This window comes from Anomaloglossus baeobatrachus, chromosome 4 (genome assembly GCF_048569485.1).
Source record: "Anomaloglossus baeobatrachus isolate aAnoBae1 chromosome 4, aAnoBae1.hap1, whole genome shotgun sequence".
Classification (NCBI taxonomy): domain Eukaryota; kingdom Metazoa; phylum Chordata; class Amphibia; order Anura; family Aromobatidae; genus Anomaloglossus; species Anomaloglossus baeobatrachus.
Window position 1 is genome coordinate 415,293,483 of NC_134356.1, and position 17,848 is coordinate 415,311,330.

Here is a 17,848-nt window from a genome sequence, read left to right on the forward strand (position 1 = left end):
GACTAGGAGTCCCTTGTCCACTGAAGAATGATGAGCCGCCAAGATTGCCAGACGGCTGAATGTCCCGCCCTGGAAGTTGATGTAGGAAAACGCTGTCACGTTGTCCGACTGGACTCGATGTGCCTAGCCGCCAACAGATGGTGAAGGCTTAGAGAGCTAGAAATACAGCTCTGATTTCCAGCACATTGAACCAGAGGGCTGAATCGGACAGAGTCCAAGCGCCCTGCGCTCCTCACAAGTGCCGACAAGTGCCGACAGTCTCGAATTGCGTCCCTGAAAACCTCTGGTGCGAAGTCAGAGTGGACCTGGACAGAATGACAAGCCACCCGAATAGATTAGAGTGGCGAGAGTAAGCGAAGTACTCTACTAAGAGTCTGCGCTGGATGAAACCCCGAGATGAAAACCGTCCAGGGCAAACGATCACTGCCAACCCCTAGGGGTGCAGGACCCTAATCACAGTAGCCCCAAGGAGAATACTCGAGGGGCCGTGGCTAACCCAAAGGGAAGAGCCACGAATTGGACCACTCCGATGGCAAAACGTAGTCAACGCTGGTGTGAAACTGCGATTGATCCTTGCCGAAAGGCATCCCTGATGCCGATGGCTGCTAGGGAATCTCCTTGGGTTCTTGATTGATCCGGTGAAAAACACACGGAACAAGACCGAGACTCCATGTGAAAACGCCACACCTGACCATGCTTGAAAAGCTAAAGATCCAGGTCGGAAGGCACCGCCCTCTTCGGGGACTAGAAATAGATTTAAGCAAAAATCTCAGAACCGTTCCCAGTCGGGAACAGGAACAATTACTCCGTTGGCCTGCAAGAAATGCCACGGCCTGTGAGAAGGCGGCGGCCTTGGAGCCGGGAGGAGTTGACAGAAAAATCTGTTTGGCGGGTGGACAGAATTCCACCCTGTAGCCATGGGAGATATAAACTCGCCCCCACTGAACGGAGACGTGGTAGAACCATACGTCGCCAAGTGGAGAGAGCCTGCCACCGACCAAGGAGGTGGTTGGCGTGGCCAGATAGCTCGGAGAAAGCTGACTCCGAGGTAGCATCTCCTGTGGTCTTCTGAAGACGCAGCTTCAAGCCATTTGGTTCTATGAACTAAGGCCGAGCTAGAGGACGATCAGAAGGAGGAACGGAAACCACCGAAACCTCAACTGATTCCTGCCCTGGTTTAGGTTTGTGGCAAGGAAGAACTCTCGTCGCCGAGAGCTTCCTAAATTTCACCTAGTTGGTTCCGAAGAGACTGGTCCCACCAAAGGGGAGCCCAGCAAGGAACCTCTATAGAGGCATCTGCCTTCCATTGCCGAAGCCACACCTGCGGATAGCGAGGAAAGTAGCCAAAACCACCACTGTGCGGTGTCCAGCATGGCAGACTTGGCAGAGGATGGAAAGACTGAAGTCTGGAAGTTCAGGCAACCGTCTTGGGCATAGAGTCCCTGTGAGGGAATGCATCTCCTCTGAGGAGCCATCAGCCACTGACATAACGGTCCGGGCTGAGCCACCTGAGGAGAATGAGCCCACCTTTTGACCATCATTGGTGGACGGGGAAAACCCAGTCCTCAGAATCACGCTTCATGGGAAGCGACTGTCAGAGCGGACCCTGCTGGTTAAAGGGGCCTGAAAACTGGCGTGGTTAAGGAACACACGTTGTGTTCACCTAGATAAGGTAACTCCGGCGGATTGAGGTCCAGTACAAAGTTAATGTACCGTGGGATCCTTATAGAGGTGCCGTCAGCCACTGATACAACTATCCGGGCTGAAAGTCTGGACACCGGAGTGGCCACGCTTGGCGAATGAGTACACTCCTTGACCACCTCTGATGGGAGGGGGAGACAGGCAGCAGAACCCCGCTGTGGGATCTGCAGGACAGGCTGCGGGCTTGGACGCAGCGGGTTGAAAACTGGAGTGGTTAAGGAACACACTCCTCGTCTTGTTAAAGGTATACTGATGCCTTTTTGCCAGCGGGGAATACTCCCCTGATACAGGCGGCTGGAGGTCCAATATAATGGACTCTAATCATTCGCATCCCCGTCATCTACGGACGGATCAAAGTACGTAAAGCAGCGTCCGAGCCCCTGATAGAGACATCCTCCTCGTCCAGTGGGTCAGCTCGTATCGGAGCTGCGGGACGGGGAGGACAGGGGACCCTGCGTCTCCCTGTCAGGAGGACGGGGTCTGTGAGCTTTGCTGAGCAAGCAAAAAACGCCCTGAGAAGGGGGTTGCATGCTCAGGGGATGCCGGGACGGCCGACCCCTGGAAAAAGAGATTCCCCCAGGGGTCAGCCACCGAACCCGGAGCAGCTGGAGGGACCATGCATGAGGCTCTAAGCTGAGGGGCCACAGCGGTTATGAGCTCGGTACAGCCGTACGAGAGACTACCAGCAGTGGATAATAAAAAACAGCCTGCAGCCTCGCTCTGTGAGACCTGCTGCAGAGGTGGGGGGCTCTGTCTAGATTGTCTAGAAAACACAAGACAGGGGTTCAGCCTGGGGAGACTCCAGGCTGAGGCACCACCACCTAAGAACCATGACAGTATGGGTCTGTGCCGGTTCAGGCAATATGAGCTTACATGCAGAACATGTAGTGTACAGCCTTGGAGCTTTGCTCCTAGTGAGACTTGCTGCTGAGGAGGAGGTTCTATAATAAAGAATTAACTCCTTCACGATGCCCTGATAGTATATAAAAGTGCACAACCAGAGGTTGTGACTTGTCAGGCCGCTGTGAGTGCCCCCCCAGGTTCCAAGCCTGGACCCCCAGCCATATATTCACTTCCTCTGCACTGCAGAGCAGCCAGCGCCGATCAGCGTACTAAGAACGCTGAGAAAATGGCGCTAGAGTGAGGGGGGAGGGCGGGGGTTAACCCAGGAGCGGGAAACGGAGGGCTAAGAAATGTACAGGGGAGGGAATCATCTCCTCAACAAGGAGTGTCCTCCCCTGTGCAAAGCGGCCGGCGGCCGGCGCTGCAGCGTCCCCCTGCATGACTGACATGCAGGGGAACGAGACGAAACTAGGCCGCGGCTGAAGCCGGGACCTAGAGTTAAACATGCGGCCAAAAATCAGGCATCATCGGCGCGGTACACAGAAAAAAACAGTGGAACCAGCCGGAAACACAGTACAAGCAGCATTATCAAAGTCAAACACTGTCCCCCTAATAAAGTGCCCCACATTGCAGAAGGACCCTCTGAATAACGTCTCTATACTTAGCTTTGAGACGCAGGGTCCAGTCCCTGGTGGGGTGGGGGTCCAGTGCTCCGTCCAGCAGGGTCCTGTCAAAGGGCTGCGGATGGAGGCCGGTCTCCTGCAAAGCAGTGAGAACCGTGTTGGCTCCCACTTCAAGCCAGAGCCCCAGCATGGGATGGTGAAGGAGCGCGGCATGAAGGGCTCTTGCCCTGAATCAACCTTAACAGCACCGCCGCCAGGGGGGTGTGAAGGGACATGCCGGGGGTCCAGTGGACCCGCTTTTCTTCCAAATCTGTAGAAAAAAATGAAAATCAAAAAAGGATGCATGTGTGTGTGTGATCTCTCCTGACACAAAGCAAAAAACTGGCTAGGACTGGCTAGCAGGGGGTGTATATACTGGGAGGGAGGAGCTACACGTTTTGAGTGTAGTAACTTTGTGTGTCCTCCGGAGGCAGTAGCTATACACCCATGGTCTGGGTCTCCCATAGGAACGATAAAGAAACTGAACATTAATCAGGAATTGGTTACATCTATTGCCCTTTATCACCCGATTATACTGGGAACATTCATTGGAGAGACCATCATTCCCTTACCTCCAGAAAGCATGAACAAATTTTCAAACCCTCTCTCGCACATTGTTGTTGCGGCTTGGCTGGCTATCCTTTCATCTTCGTCATACAGGATAATAATTTTGCCATGGGCGTTTTTCTTAATACAGTTGTTAAGTAGAAAAGGTAAGTGGTAGTTATTACACTAATGTCTATAGGTGGCCATACACATCATTCTAAAGTTAAAAATGTGCACACGATTGTTTTAGCGGCCCGATGACACCTCCAGCATTATCTGAAAAGATGGCAACATCAGACATTTTTGGGTGAAAAATATCTCTTTGAAAGAATGTTCCCAGAAAGATTATTCTTCCTTTGCCCTCGGTCACCAAATGTTTATGACAAGTTTAAAAAGGACGGTGGAGGGATCGTTCACCTGTGAATTGTTCATTTAACATCGATGCTCAACCATAGGAAGGCCTTTATATATTGTTCAAAGTACAATACAATACAGAAGTTTTTAAATAAAAGAAATAAGACCAAAATTCAAACATTGAAGATTAAAACATTTATCCTTCATGGAAACAGCTGTTAAAAAAAACAAAACAAAAACAATATAAGAGTTTGGTATTACCACAAGATTATAAATCGAACAGCAGAAATTAATTTTTACCAGGTAATTGGTGCAATAAAAATCACTGCAGGGCAACAATAGCAGAACTGTTTTTTTGCCATTCCAATCTACATGGAATATTTTCCTGTTTTCAATATATTGTATTGTATAGTGAATAGTGTCATTCAAACTCTACAAAAAAAGCTTATTACAGCTGTATCACCAAAATAAATAAAACTGTACTGCGCATATAATTAATTCTCAGCACAGAGAAATTCCCTGACATGACAAATATTGTAATATATTGCAGTGATTGGAACAATGGTCTGAGGGATTTCTGTATAAATAGCAGTGCAATTTTTTTAGGCTCCAGAGATCTAGTGTCTACAGTGGCGATTTGCTCGAGGCAGCGCCAGCAGAAAGAGTTTGACAGCGCCTGTTACCTGCACATGTCTGCTCATCAGACAATCATGCGAGCCCACATTAAAGGAACAGATACGGCCAAGGACGTATATATACGTCCTTGGTCATGAAGAGGTTAAAGGGGTTTTCCCGTGAACAAAGTTAATTTTAATCAATAGATCTTGGAATAATATTCCACAATTGAATGTGTTTAAAAAATGTTCCTGTGCTGTGATAATCTTATATATGTGTTTCTATATACTGTGTAATGGATGTGTCTGACTGTACAGGAACATGGTCTCATCATACTACATCTCCTGGGCTGGCTGGGGAGAAAGTAAAAAAAAAAAATGTATACAGATATTACAGCATGGGATCACAAATAATTCTTTTTTTACAACTTTAAAAAGGTAAAAAAAAAAAATTAAAAAACAGGCAGGGAAATGTTTTACCTCACAAAAAGAATCAGCTATGATCCCATGCTGTAATTTATTGATACTCTTTTACTTCCTCCTAGCCCAGGAGATGTGGTATGATCAGACCTTGTTCCTGTACGGTCAGACACATCCATTACACAGTATGGGGAGATAAGGTATGCACACCAGTGACTATGTAAGGGGAATACATGAAATAGCAGAAACTGCTGTGTGAATACTGACTTGAAAAATCCAATAGCTATATGTAAGAGTGAAAATGTGAAAAATGGAATCTGCATTACTGCCATGAATATATGAATAAAGAGAAATTTAGCTACTGAATTGATCAATGCAATAGAGCCCCAACACTACGCCAAAGTATTTCTCTACGTTGGGGTCCCTAGCTTGTGTGTGTCCTCTCATGCAGTTAAAAAACTTACCGTGTATGGGAAGCTGAGACCCAGGCTATTTATGCGTATGATATGGATTGGCAATAGGTGTGGTTGGGGAGGGTTCACAAACGAAAAACATCCATTACACAGTACATAGCAGGGACACATATATAAGATCTCAGCACAGGAACAGGTTTTTTTTTTTAAACATCCAATTGTGGAAATTATTATTATTCCAAGATCTGTTGCATAAAATGAACTTTATTCAAGGGAAAACCCCTTTAACTACTTTCTAAAGGGTATGGCCACGTTCAGTCTGACCTACAAGTAGACGGCATATATATCATTTTTAGTATATGAATGGGCACAAAAGGATACATAATTCAGGATTTCTGATGTGAATGGATTCATTGTTCTGGAAAGCATTGCTGTTGGATAGCTGTTAGCTGCAAAGAAAAATAATAGATTATATTATAAAAAGTATACATCAAAACAGAGCCCATTATTGTGGCACAGTATAGAGTATTCTTTATAAATAGGTGGCACAGACTTTCAATTATACATTTGGTGCACACTATGTACTTCACTGTGGATGCAATTTGCTTAGTAAATCTCCTCCAGTGCCCTACCGGTCTGTCTTGAGATGCAATAAGAAAACTGGGGCGCTAAGAAATGTGTATTGTACATAAGCAAAGAGAACACCATCACTATGTAAATGCTGCTTATGCCATCGCTGACCAAGGGTCATGTTTTGTCAAGGTGCAGGCTCACGTTTTACATATAACTAAATATTGGTCCGTTAAAATTGCAAACAAAAGGGCAATTCCACTATTGTTTTTGGGGGGGTTATTTAGCATGTTTACTATATGGTAAAACTGACCTGTCAATATGATTCCCAAGGTCAGTAAGTGTTTATAGATACCAAACATGTATAGTTTTATTTTTATTGAAGTGGTGAAAACTTAATTCTGAAATTTGTCCAAAAAAGAATTGTGCTTTTGTCATCGCCATTTTATGAGACCGGTACCGGTCTGATTTTTCGGGATCTGGGGCTGTGCGATGGCTTATTCTTTGTATTCTTTGCGTCCTGAGCTGACATTTTTTTAATTACACCATGTTTGGTCGATTGGGCATTTCTTATTCAGTAACACCAAATATGTGTATTTTTTATTGTTTTATTTTCAATGGGGCAAAAAGGGGGGGGGGGGGGGTGATCTGAACTTTGTTCTTTTTCTTCATATTTTTCAACCCTTTTTTTGTTTTTTTTTTGTTGTCCTTTGGGGGACTTAAAGCTTATACGCTGGGATCGCTTCTACTATTCAAAGCGATGCTTCAGCACCGCTCTGAACAAACGAAATGCTGATCTTCTGTGAACGTGATGCTTTTTTTGCCAGGAGATGCAGATTTAGTGCAGGAATTTGGTGTATAAATTTCAGCACCAAATTTGCATCTCTTGGCAAAAAAAAACAACCCCGCGGTTTTCTGCCAGGAGATGCAGGTCTCATTGAACTCAATGAGTTCACCTGAGGTGAGATCACGGAGTTCATTGAGTTCACGTCAAGACAGTTCACCCGAGGTCAAACCTGGGTACCGTGCAACCCCAGCTGTGACCTTAAGTGAAGTCATTGAATTCAATTGTGCATTTGGGTGCAGACATTTCTGCATCAATTCTGCATCTTCTGGCAAATAAATGCACCGAAATGCGTTTGTTTGTTTCCCAGGAGATGCAGAGTTGAGGCAGACATGTCTGCAACCTATTACTCAATGTGTGCACATTGCCTAATTTGGCAGCGGGTTGAACTGAGAGCAGAGTGTGTGAACTCCGGTGACCCCACAGCCGGATTGCGGGACACAGCAGCAGTCCGGTAGCTGTGAGGTCGGAAAACCTTAAAGGAGATTTTAAGAGAGCCTTTAAGATTCCTGGAGTTTCCAGCTGTTGGGACACCTGGAGGCTGTGAACTCTGGTAATAGTTCACAACCTCCAGATGTCCCAGCAGCTGGGAACTCAAGGAACATTAAAGGCTCCCTTAAAGTTACCGAGTTGACAGCTGCCGCAAGACCTGGCAGCTGTGAGGATCGGAAACCTAAAAGGAGCCTTTAAGTGAGCCTTCTATGTTCCTTGAGTTCCCAGCTGCTGGGACATCTAGGGGTTGTGAACTATTACCAGAGTTCCAGGTGTTATTACCAGGTGTCCAAACAGCTAGGAACACCAAGAGACTTAAAAGCATCTGGAGATTCCACTTTCACTGAGAGAAGTGGGGAGCCCTGAGTGTGACCTTCGGTGACCTCACCGCCATCAGTATTTCCCAGAGTCTGCAGTGACCGGTCTTGTTATCGGTCACTGCAGTCTCAATGTAGCAGAGCCAAGATCGTTGTGGGACCTTGTGTGGATTACGTCATACCTGTGGGGGCGTTTTTGGGATTAATAAATTGGTAAAAGAAAGTGTGTTTTTCATTTAAAATAAAGGATTTTTCTGTTTTGTTTTTTTTCTTTTGACTTCTAGGGTTATTAATTGGGGAGTCTCATATATCCCTCCCCATTACTAATCCAGGTTTTATAGTGGCAGCTGTGATTTTTGACAAATGACAACGGTCCTTAACCCCTTATATTACCCTGATTGCCACAGCACCAGGGCAATCTGGATGAGCTGGGTAATGGCATTACTGTGATTGGTAAGCAACTCCAGCATGTTTATTGGTTGAAAATCAGGCGCTAAACATACTGAGAGGGGTCTAGAACCTCACGAGGAGATTACCAAAATACTCAACGAGTAACGAATATTGCAAATACCTTAAAATTCATGCAAGTAAGAAATAGTGCTGAGTATATTCGCTCATCACTAGCAATAACTTAGATAAGTAATTGTACACTGACCTCCAATGATATGGCACTGGTCATAACAGTCCTTGTCACGGACATCAAGTAGAAGGAATGGGCAATCTAGGTATGGCTTCTCCAGGGATCTGGGGCAACACATCGGATCTTTTTTACTTGTGTTCTTTGGATCTTCATCCAAGTCTAGTTCTCCAATTCCACTGATAACACTGTAAAAGGGAAAATCACACAATGACCTCATAAAAAACCTACTAAATAATAAAAAGTTAGGGAGACAGTTGGCACTTTTTTGAAAATTTTTTGTTTTGCGGTTTTCATTTTTTTCAAAGCACCATAACTTATTTATTGTTCGTCAACATAACTATATGAGGTCTTTTGTGGAATACGTTATAGAATTGAATGGGAGCATTCATTTTACCATATACCATACAGAAAAATGTGAAAAAAAAATCCAATTCAGGGAAAATTGAAAATTCCAAATGTGATGAAATGGGGAAAAAAATCCAATTTCGCCATTTATTTATTTTTTTTTTGGGGGGGGGGGGGGGATGGGGGAGTTGTTTTTACATTGTGTGGAAAAATGGTTGGCAATTTGATTTTTCAGGTCAGTACGATTACGGCAATCCGAGACAGGTATAATTATTTCACTATTTTAGTGGCTTAAAACAATTCTAAACATTTTTTTGGGACCCATAGCTTTTAATATTTTTCTGGCAATAGGACTATAGGAGACTATTTTTGGGTACACTGAACATTTTGATACCTTTTTATTTATTTTTCATCTTTTGTGAGATATGCGGGCTCCCCAAAAAAGTCAATTTTGGTAAATTAATTTCTTGTTCTTTACATTTACCATATAGGTTAAGTAACGTTAGAATTTCATAGATTGTATTTTTACTGATGTGGCTATAATGAATAGGCTTTTAAAAACAAATCTGCTTTTTTCCCAACCCATAGTTTCCATAGGGAACTTGAACCTGCGATTGATTTCATTGGTGCTGAAAATGAAAATCTTTGGGGTAACAGAGTTTGTTCACCCCTAATATATTCTAACTAACCCAGCTAATCCAATGATAGGATTTTGCAGCATGTAATTCAAATATAGATCTTAAAAGAAAATCAGTCACCGGTACTTCCGGTTCCTGTCCTGGCTGAGGTGGAAGCATAGAGGAGAAGCTCCTGCCACCCCTCACAGAAACCGACTAAAAACAGACCCCCCGGACGAGCCACCAAACAGAGAGCAGCACAGGAGGTTACCTAAAGCAGACAGCTATGGAACGGTACCTCCTGAGAAGTGCTGGGAGCAGTGAGTCAGCCTGGAGAAGCTTTGATATGGACAGGGGAGAAGATAAGATAATGGCGCCGAGCCTGATGGGGGAGGAGCCTGAACGCATGGTGAGAGACTCAGAAAAGCAAACACAGAGCTGGAAGGGGAGAGATAAGGGAGATATGAGCAAGGAGACAGGAGATAAGGAAGATATGAGCAAGGAGTCACAGGAGGACACAGCAGGAGAGAGGTGGATGCAGGGGACTGATGATGGTGGATCGCAATGGGAGGATGAAGGGGATATGGAGGCAGAGGGGAGAGAAGATGCAGACAAAGCAGGGCAGCTCAAAGACACAGCAGTGTTGGAGGATGAAACTGACAAACAGTACAGGGAGATTAATCCCACTCAGACTCACAGGAAGTCAAATGCAAGAATTCATAGTACCCCTTCCAAAGGAAACAAAAAGCAGCCTACTACACCAACATCACAAGCCTGCAAGCTATTGGGGGATGGAGGTGGTGGCCCAGTACAGACAAAGAGAACTAAGAAAACAGCACCACCTGCAGGCCAAGACAAGTACACACAAAAGCTTAATGTGGACTATAAAAAACTGGCTGAAGAAGTGACATCACACTTGTCAAAAGAGGTTAAAGTGGCTATTGAGGCAGCCATACAAACATCATTAGCTAATATGCAAAAACAGATAAATGCCCATGCCTCTAGACTGGCAGAATCAGAGCAGAGAATATCTGACTCCGAGGAGACAATACTGGCTATGCAAGCACAAATAGCAGCTCTAGCAAAATCTAATGAATACTTGAAGGATAAAGCGGACGATTTGGAAAACAGATCGAGACGAAACAACCTACGTATAGTCGGGTTGCCAGAGTCTGTGTCGATTGGACAGTTGGATAATATATGCGAGTTGGAGCTACCGCAGGCCCTGGGCATAAAGGCGAAATTCAGAGTTGAAAGAGCCCACAGAGTGGGTCCACTGAGACACCAGGAGGCGAATAAGGGAGAGGGCCAAAACTCAAACAAGAATACCCCGATAAGAGCCAGGCAGGTGATTGTCAAATACCTTGATTATAAGCATAAGGAGGAAATATTGAGGGCCTTTAGAGAACGAAAGCGTCCACTACAATATCAAGGCAACAGACTGCTAATTTTTGGGGATTATTCAGCGGAAGTATCCAGAAGGAGAAAAGAATTTACCAAAATTTGCTCATTTCTGTACAACAAAAAAGTAAAGTGCCAGCTATTATACCCTGCTACACTGAAAGTTAGAAACCCCAATGGCTCGTTTGTATACTACAAGGACTACAAAGAAGCAGAAAACATTCTCATGGCAGAGCTCAACAAGACTAGGTCAGAAAGGCAAGAAAAAGGAGCTAGTGGAGAAGGGAATAATAGAAGAGGATCCCCCACAAGCTCAGGAAGAGATGTGGGACGTCTTGGGGGACAAAAGCAAGTCGAGACCAGGGAGGAAAGGAGGCCAAGCCCGGGTCGACAGCATAATTCTCGCCTGGAACACAGGAACCAACCCTTGGAGAGAAACCATGATACCTGAACTGGAACTCGCTCATTGTTTTTCCTTTTTTTGCCTGTTTTTTTTTTTTTTTTTTTTCTCTTCCCAAACAGGGAGAGGCGTTGAGGAGGATGCATTACGGAGAGAGGGTTGGGGAGGTGAGAGGAGGAGGGGGAAGGGAGAAAAGAGAGGAAAACATCCCAAAGTCTGGGTCCTCTTCCCCCCCCTCTCCTCTTTTTTTTTTTTTTTTTTTTTTTGTTCTTCTTCTTTCTTTCTCCATCTTCTCTCCCCTTGGTCTTTTTTTCTTTTTTTCTTTTTCTCCTTTGTCCAGGAACATCATCCAAATTCAAATGAAGTGGGCCTGTTCTGGGCGGACTGATGGCTACCTGGAGTCAGAGATAAGTAGGACTGGAGAATCTTGCTGAGGTTTTGACATACTGTGCTAATTTTTGCATAATTTTCAAAGGCTTATTCCAGTTAGTCCGGGGATAGAACATATATTTTTTGGGGGGTGATTAGGGAGCTACATATTTTGGCTAGGAATAGGGGAGCTCACCAACGTGGCGGGAAGCGCCGTGGATTTCTCGGAAGGGAAAATATGTTTTACAGTTACATGCTTTTTGTTGTATTTGTTATATTTGGAAGGTGGGGAAAGGGAGTGTCGATTTTGTGGTACCAACTGTGATTCTAGTGTCGAACATCTCGTCTTCCTTGATGCAGGGGCCCATAGGGGAGGGAGTAGTAAAAGCAGAATACACAGGTAAACATGATACAGATAACTACGTGGAATGTTAAAGGGCTGAGATCACCTAACAAACGAGCAATGATATTGAGACATCTGAAAAGACTAAAGACAGACATTGCCTTATTACAGGAAACCCACTTGGGGGGAGGACTTTTTCCGCATGAAGAAACATTGGGTGGGCACCGTTTACGGGGCAGCGGCACAAGGTAGAAAAGCGGGCACTATGATTCTAATAAATAAACAATTCAGTCATGAGGTAGTGGCACATGAGGCAGACGACCATGGAAGGTGGCAGCACTTAACAATCGTTAGTCCAGCGGGTAAACTCAGTATTTATAATGTCTATGGCCCAAATTCACAACAAATCACATTTCATGATGACATAAAGGCCACCATATTAGCAGATGGGGAGGCTAACATTATAGTGGGAGGCGATTTTAACACCGTCCCAGACTCAGCTGAAGATAGGAGGAGGGGCGAGGAGGGGACAGCTAATGTGGGCAGGAGTTTAGACAATAGGGATGTAACATTAGAAGACGTAGGACTGAAAGACATCTGGAGACTAACTCACCCACATGACAGAGAGTATACACACTTCTCTCACCCTCATGATAGCTGGTCACGTATTGATCAGTTCTGGATCTCGCAGGATTTACTGAGTGGAACGCAAGATTGTGTGATAGAGAATATGGTGATCTCTGATCATAGTCCGGTGAGATTGGGCATTAGAGAGAAATTCAGGAGAGGTACCGATATCATATGGAGATTCCCATCGTTCCTTCTCAGGCAAGATAATTTCCATAAGGTGCTACAGGAGTGGTGGGGAGAATTCGCAGAGGACAATAAGGAACATAGAGAGTCCCCAGTGATATTTTGGGAAACGGCAAAAGCGGTCCTAAGGGGCCGTCTGGTGGGGTACGCAGCCATGATCAAACGGAAAACCAATGAGAATTATAATTTCCATAGTGAAGCAGTACGGGTAGCATATACAAATTATGTGACAAATAGATCTCCCATGACAAAAGGCAGATGGCTGGAGGCAAAAGAGGGATTTGACGAATGGGCCAAAAAAAAGGAACAACTATTCTGGTCGCACAAGGAGGTTGACTTACATAGGTTTGGCAACAAGGCGGGAAGGATGTTGGCCAATCTGGCAAGGGGCAGCAGAAAGATGACAGTGATCTCTAAACTGAAAACAAAGGGGGGAGAGGTGACTACGGATCCTAAGGACATTAATAAACTGTTGGGAGATTACTATAGAAAACTATATGGGTCAGGGAATAACGACATGACTGATGAGGCAGAGTGGCTAAGACAAGCCCAAATGCCTAGCTTGACGGAGGAAGATTTGAGTGCCTTAAACGCAGATATCACAGTAGAGGAGGTGACGAGAACAATTGGGGAGCTTAACACCAACAAGGCACCGGGACCTGACGGTTTCAATAGTGAATTCTATAAGGCTCTGAAGGATCTGATCTCGCCGGATCTAACCTCAGTCTTTAATGCTTTCCTGGGAGGGGCGGAAATACCCAAAAATTCCAACATAGCATATATTAAATTACTCCCCAAGGGAACCAAGGACCTGGATGATCCCTCTAGTTATAGACCTATATCGCTCATAAATCAGGATTTAAAAATTATGTCCAAGATCATGGCTAATAGACTGGCCGAGATCTTACCTAGGATCATTACGAATCACCAGGTGGGGTTTATTAAGGGGAGAAATGCCGTTACCAATATCCGAAAGACAATTCTAGTGGTAGACGCGGTTAGACTGGGTCTCACTGAGGGAGGGGCTAGACCTGCCCTAGTTACACTTGACGCAGAAAAAGCGTTTGATAATGTAAATTGGGGGTGGTTAGACAGGGTAATGGAGGCCATAGGGATTGTAGGCAAGATGAGACTTTACATTAGAAACCTTTATGCCAACTCGGGAGCTAGGGTACACACTCCGGGCTTTCTATCAGACTTGTTCCCTTTGATGAAGGGAACAAGACAGGGCTGCCCATTATCTCCTCTTTTATTCAACCTGGCAATCGAGCCGTTGTCAAGAATACTACAGGGACAAAATAGCTTTAAAGGAATCAAGATAAGGGGTTCAGAAGTAAAGACAGCGCTTTTTGCTGATGACATCATACTTTATATGGGGGACCCCGGTGCGGATTTGCCACAGACTCTTGCCTTGATTGAAAAATTTGGTTCATTCTCCGGTTTCAAACTGAACAAAAAAAAATGCGAGATCATGTTCCTAAAGGGGCATCATGGGACAATGGGGGGACAAATAAGGGATGGCTGTCTATGTGGAATTCCTATAGCACAATCTTCAATTAAATACCTGGGAGTGCATATAGGAAGATCGGTGGAAACAATCTATAACTTGAATTATGGACCGCTAATCAGGAAAATTACAGTTCAATTAAAGGGATGGAAAGGTCTGCCACTTCCATTACTGGCAAGATGCCACCTGATAAAAATGATGAGCTTTCCTAGGCTGCTGTATCCCTTCCAGACAATCCCGCTATTGCTAAAACTAAAGGATGTGAATAAGCTCAACTCCGCGTATACAGAATTTCTGTGGAGGGGGAAGGAAACCCAGAATAAAGCTGCGTACGCTGATGAAGTCAGCAGAGGAGGGAGGTCTAAACTTTCCAGATGTCCAAGGGTATAATCTTGTATGTATCATGAGGCATGTAATTGATTGGGTGAGAGGAACGAGTAGGCACTCAGATCATGCGATGGAAACTAAATATGCGTCACCGTGGGATCTGACGTCCATTCTGCACTCCCCACTATCCAGGGTTGAAGGGCACATAAGGAACTCAATTATATTCCGAGACACCATGCTAACATGGAAGTCGGTAAGGAAAAAACTGGGGCTCTCATGGAAAGTGTCCAAGTACTTGAACCCCTGGGCATTCCCAAATTTTCCCCTGGGACGAGAAAACAAGCTATTTACTAGATGGAAAGAGAGGGGAGTCAGGAGAATGATAGATGTTATGAATGTGGAGGACAGGAGGTGGATGACAGGTCGGGAAGTGTTGGATAAGTACAACCTTAATAGCTCACATGTCATCCAGTATGAACAATTGAAACATGGAATAATAGGAGACCTGGGTGTGGTTGGAAGAGAGCTGAACAGAAGTTCGATTGATGAGTTACTGGAATGTGATGTAACAAGTATAAATGTCTCTAAAATTTATCGATCGCTAAGGGGGGTGCTTATCTCACGGGAGGATAGTCGGACTTTAAAAGCGTGGGGGAAACAATTGGGAAGGGAAGAAGTGGTGGATGATATACTGAGAGGATGGGTACAAGTGCGGAAACATATTACCAATGAGAGATGGAGAGACACTCAATTCAGAATTCTACATAGGGCCATTATAGGTTTCAACATACCAGGTAGGGATAGGTGGTGTCCTAAGTGTCAAAAAGAGAAAACGGATATGCTGCATGGGCTATGGGAATGTGAGACAATCGCTAGGTTCTGGAACCAAGTCAGACTATTTGCCCAGTCAACATGGGGAATTTTCAGCAAACTAGACTTAATGGTGTGGATTTTCCACTCCTTTGAGGGAGGAGTAGGAGGAGGACCGAGCACGCAGGAAAAGAGGAAATACGCAATAACGCATGACATAGCCATGATAGCTAAGCGTTGCATCTTAAAACACTGGATTCAAAGGGAGGGCCCATCCATAAAGGAGGTTGTGGGCGAACTACACAACCTTCTGAAGTGGGGAAAAACTAGAAGCGGAGAGGGATAAAGATGGGTTGACAGCCAAGTTTTTTGTGAGATGGAGACATTTTATTGAAAGCCAATTCACACAGGGAGAAATAATTAACCTGATGGCACCTTTTGTTCACTCGGAGTGGTATATCCTGAGCGATATCCAGGACAGCCTGGGTAAACTGAGAATCACCTAGGAGGGGGCTCTGGCGGGAGGGGGAGACGAGACGGTTGGGAATACCAAGACACGCTAGCAAAATTGAAATCATTCAGGGACGACACAGAGATTTAACGAATTGTATTGCATATGTTATATTATATTTCATTACCTATGTTTTGGTTTAATGTTACTGTATACTAAAATCGAACAGCAACATGGAACTCCAAATTGGGGTATCACCCACCTCTATGTCACATTTTGTCAGACGAATGTTCTTCTTTTGCAATGATACTTGTCATGTTTTTACAAATTTGAAAAATCAATAAAAAAACGTTTTGGAAAAAAAAAAAAAAATCAGTCACCAAGTTTTTGCTAATTCATCTGACAGCAGCATAATGTAGGCAAAGAGATTCTGAAACTAACCACATTTATCTTAGATCACTGTGTGCAGCTGTTCTGACTTTATCTTTGAATTGAGTGTGGCAGAGCTGAGTGAGCTTCCCCACCCACACCAGGCTCTCAGTTGAGATTATGCCTGGACTGTGAGCTGCCTAATCACAGCAGGAGGTGTGGCAGACTGGTCACAGAGGAGTCACACCAATGTTAATCACAGAACAATAAACCCTTTAGAATGAGTAAACAATAGATTTGACACAGATAAGAGAAGCACAGATGTTTTTACTTTTTTAACCTTCTGCACCTGGAAAAAGCGCCAAGCGAAGCGGCCGTTGGGGATTTCCCCCTCCCATCCACTGTGACCACTGCTTTTTATAGGTATTTATATTGTATAACTTCTATACTTTTACATCTACTGTTGGTTTCTGGCTGTTACCATCCTTTGACCTTCTCTGGTCTAGAAACATATACATGCAGCATTAACCCTGCCCTCTGGTACTAACATTTCTATTAACCCCTTCACACTATCAGGGGCTATAGCCTTGTTTTCTTAGTCCAAAACATTCTATTGACTTTGAGTTTACATATTGCCAGAGGGTTCTATATTTGATGTGATTTTCTGTTACTATAACATGTTAGTACAATTCAGAGAGGTTATAGTGACTGTTTCAGTCCAAATAATTTTTCACTTTGAGCCTAAATGCTGCTGGGTTTGTCAACATTTGATGTGACTTTCTTTCACTGCGATATGGTGGCACAATTTATACTGGCTATGCATTTCTGACATGTGCCCAGTATTTCCGCAGTCGTGATTAAAAGAGAACCACATCTCCATGTAGTGACATTTTGTATCACCAACAGGACTCATCTAGTGTGATTCCATTGCTGTGGTTTGCCAGTTCACTTTTCTACACTTCTTTGATTATTCTGGTACCTCCGCAACTTCAGCCACACCGATTCATACTCCTATTTTACCTTTTTGCCTTTAGGAGTCTATACATGTATTTACCTCTTTGACCCTTCCCTCCATTTATTGCCATTGGAGCTGTTTTTCTACGTCCACTATTTGTAGTAGCAGTATATTTATACTGATACCGGCGTCACACGGTACGATCTATCGTGCGATGGCACGAGTGATCGTACCCGGCCCCGTCGTTTGTGCGTCACAGGCAATTAGTTGCCCGTGGCGCACAATGTCGTTAAACCCCCGTCACACGCACTTACCTGCTGAGCGACGTCGCTGTGAGCGGCGAACATCCTCTTCCTGAAGGGGGAGGGACCTTCGGCATCACAGCGACATCATACAGCATCCGGCCAATAGAAGCGGAGGGGCGGAGATGAGCGGGACTTAAACATCCCGCCCACCTTCTTCCTTCCGCATTGCCGGCGGCCGCAGGTAAGGTGTGTTCATCGTTCCTGGGGTGTCACACGATGCGGTGTGCTGCCCCGGGAACGATGAACAGAAGAAGAAACGACTTTTTGAAAATGAGCGACGTGTTAACGAGCAACAATAAGGTGAGTATTTTTGCTCGTTCACCATCGCTCGTAGCTGTCACACGCTACGATATATCAAACGATGCCGGATGTGCGTCACTTACGACGTGACCCTGTCGACATATCGCCTGATATATCGTA

At 44.7% G+C, this 17,848-nt stretch overlaps 1 protein-coding gene across 1 annotated transcript in view; it reads right to left on the reverse strand.

The window, feature by feature from the left end:
- Positions 1–17,848, reverse strand: part of CEP41 (centrosomal protein 41) — a 125,048-nt gene that overhangs the window by 16,926 nt on the left and 90,274 nt on the right. The window contains exons 7-9 of the mRNA XM_075345351.1: positions 8,432–8,601; positions 5,935–6,002; positions 3,779–3,893 (exon numbers count right to left, since the gene is read on the reverse strand). Coding sequence (XP_075201466.1) covers positions 3,779–3,893; positions 5,935–6,002; positions 8,432–8,601 — 353 coding nt within the window. The remainder of the gene's footprint in view (positions 1–3,778; positions 3,894–5,934; positions 6,003–8,431; positions 8,602–17,848) is intronic.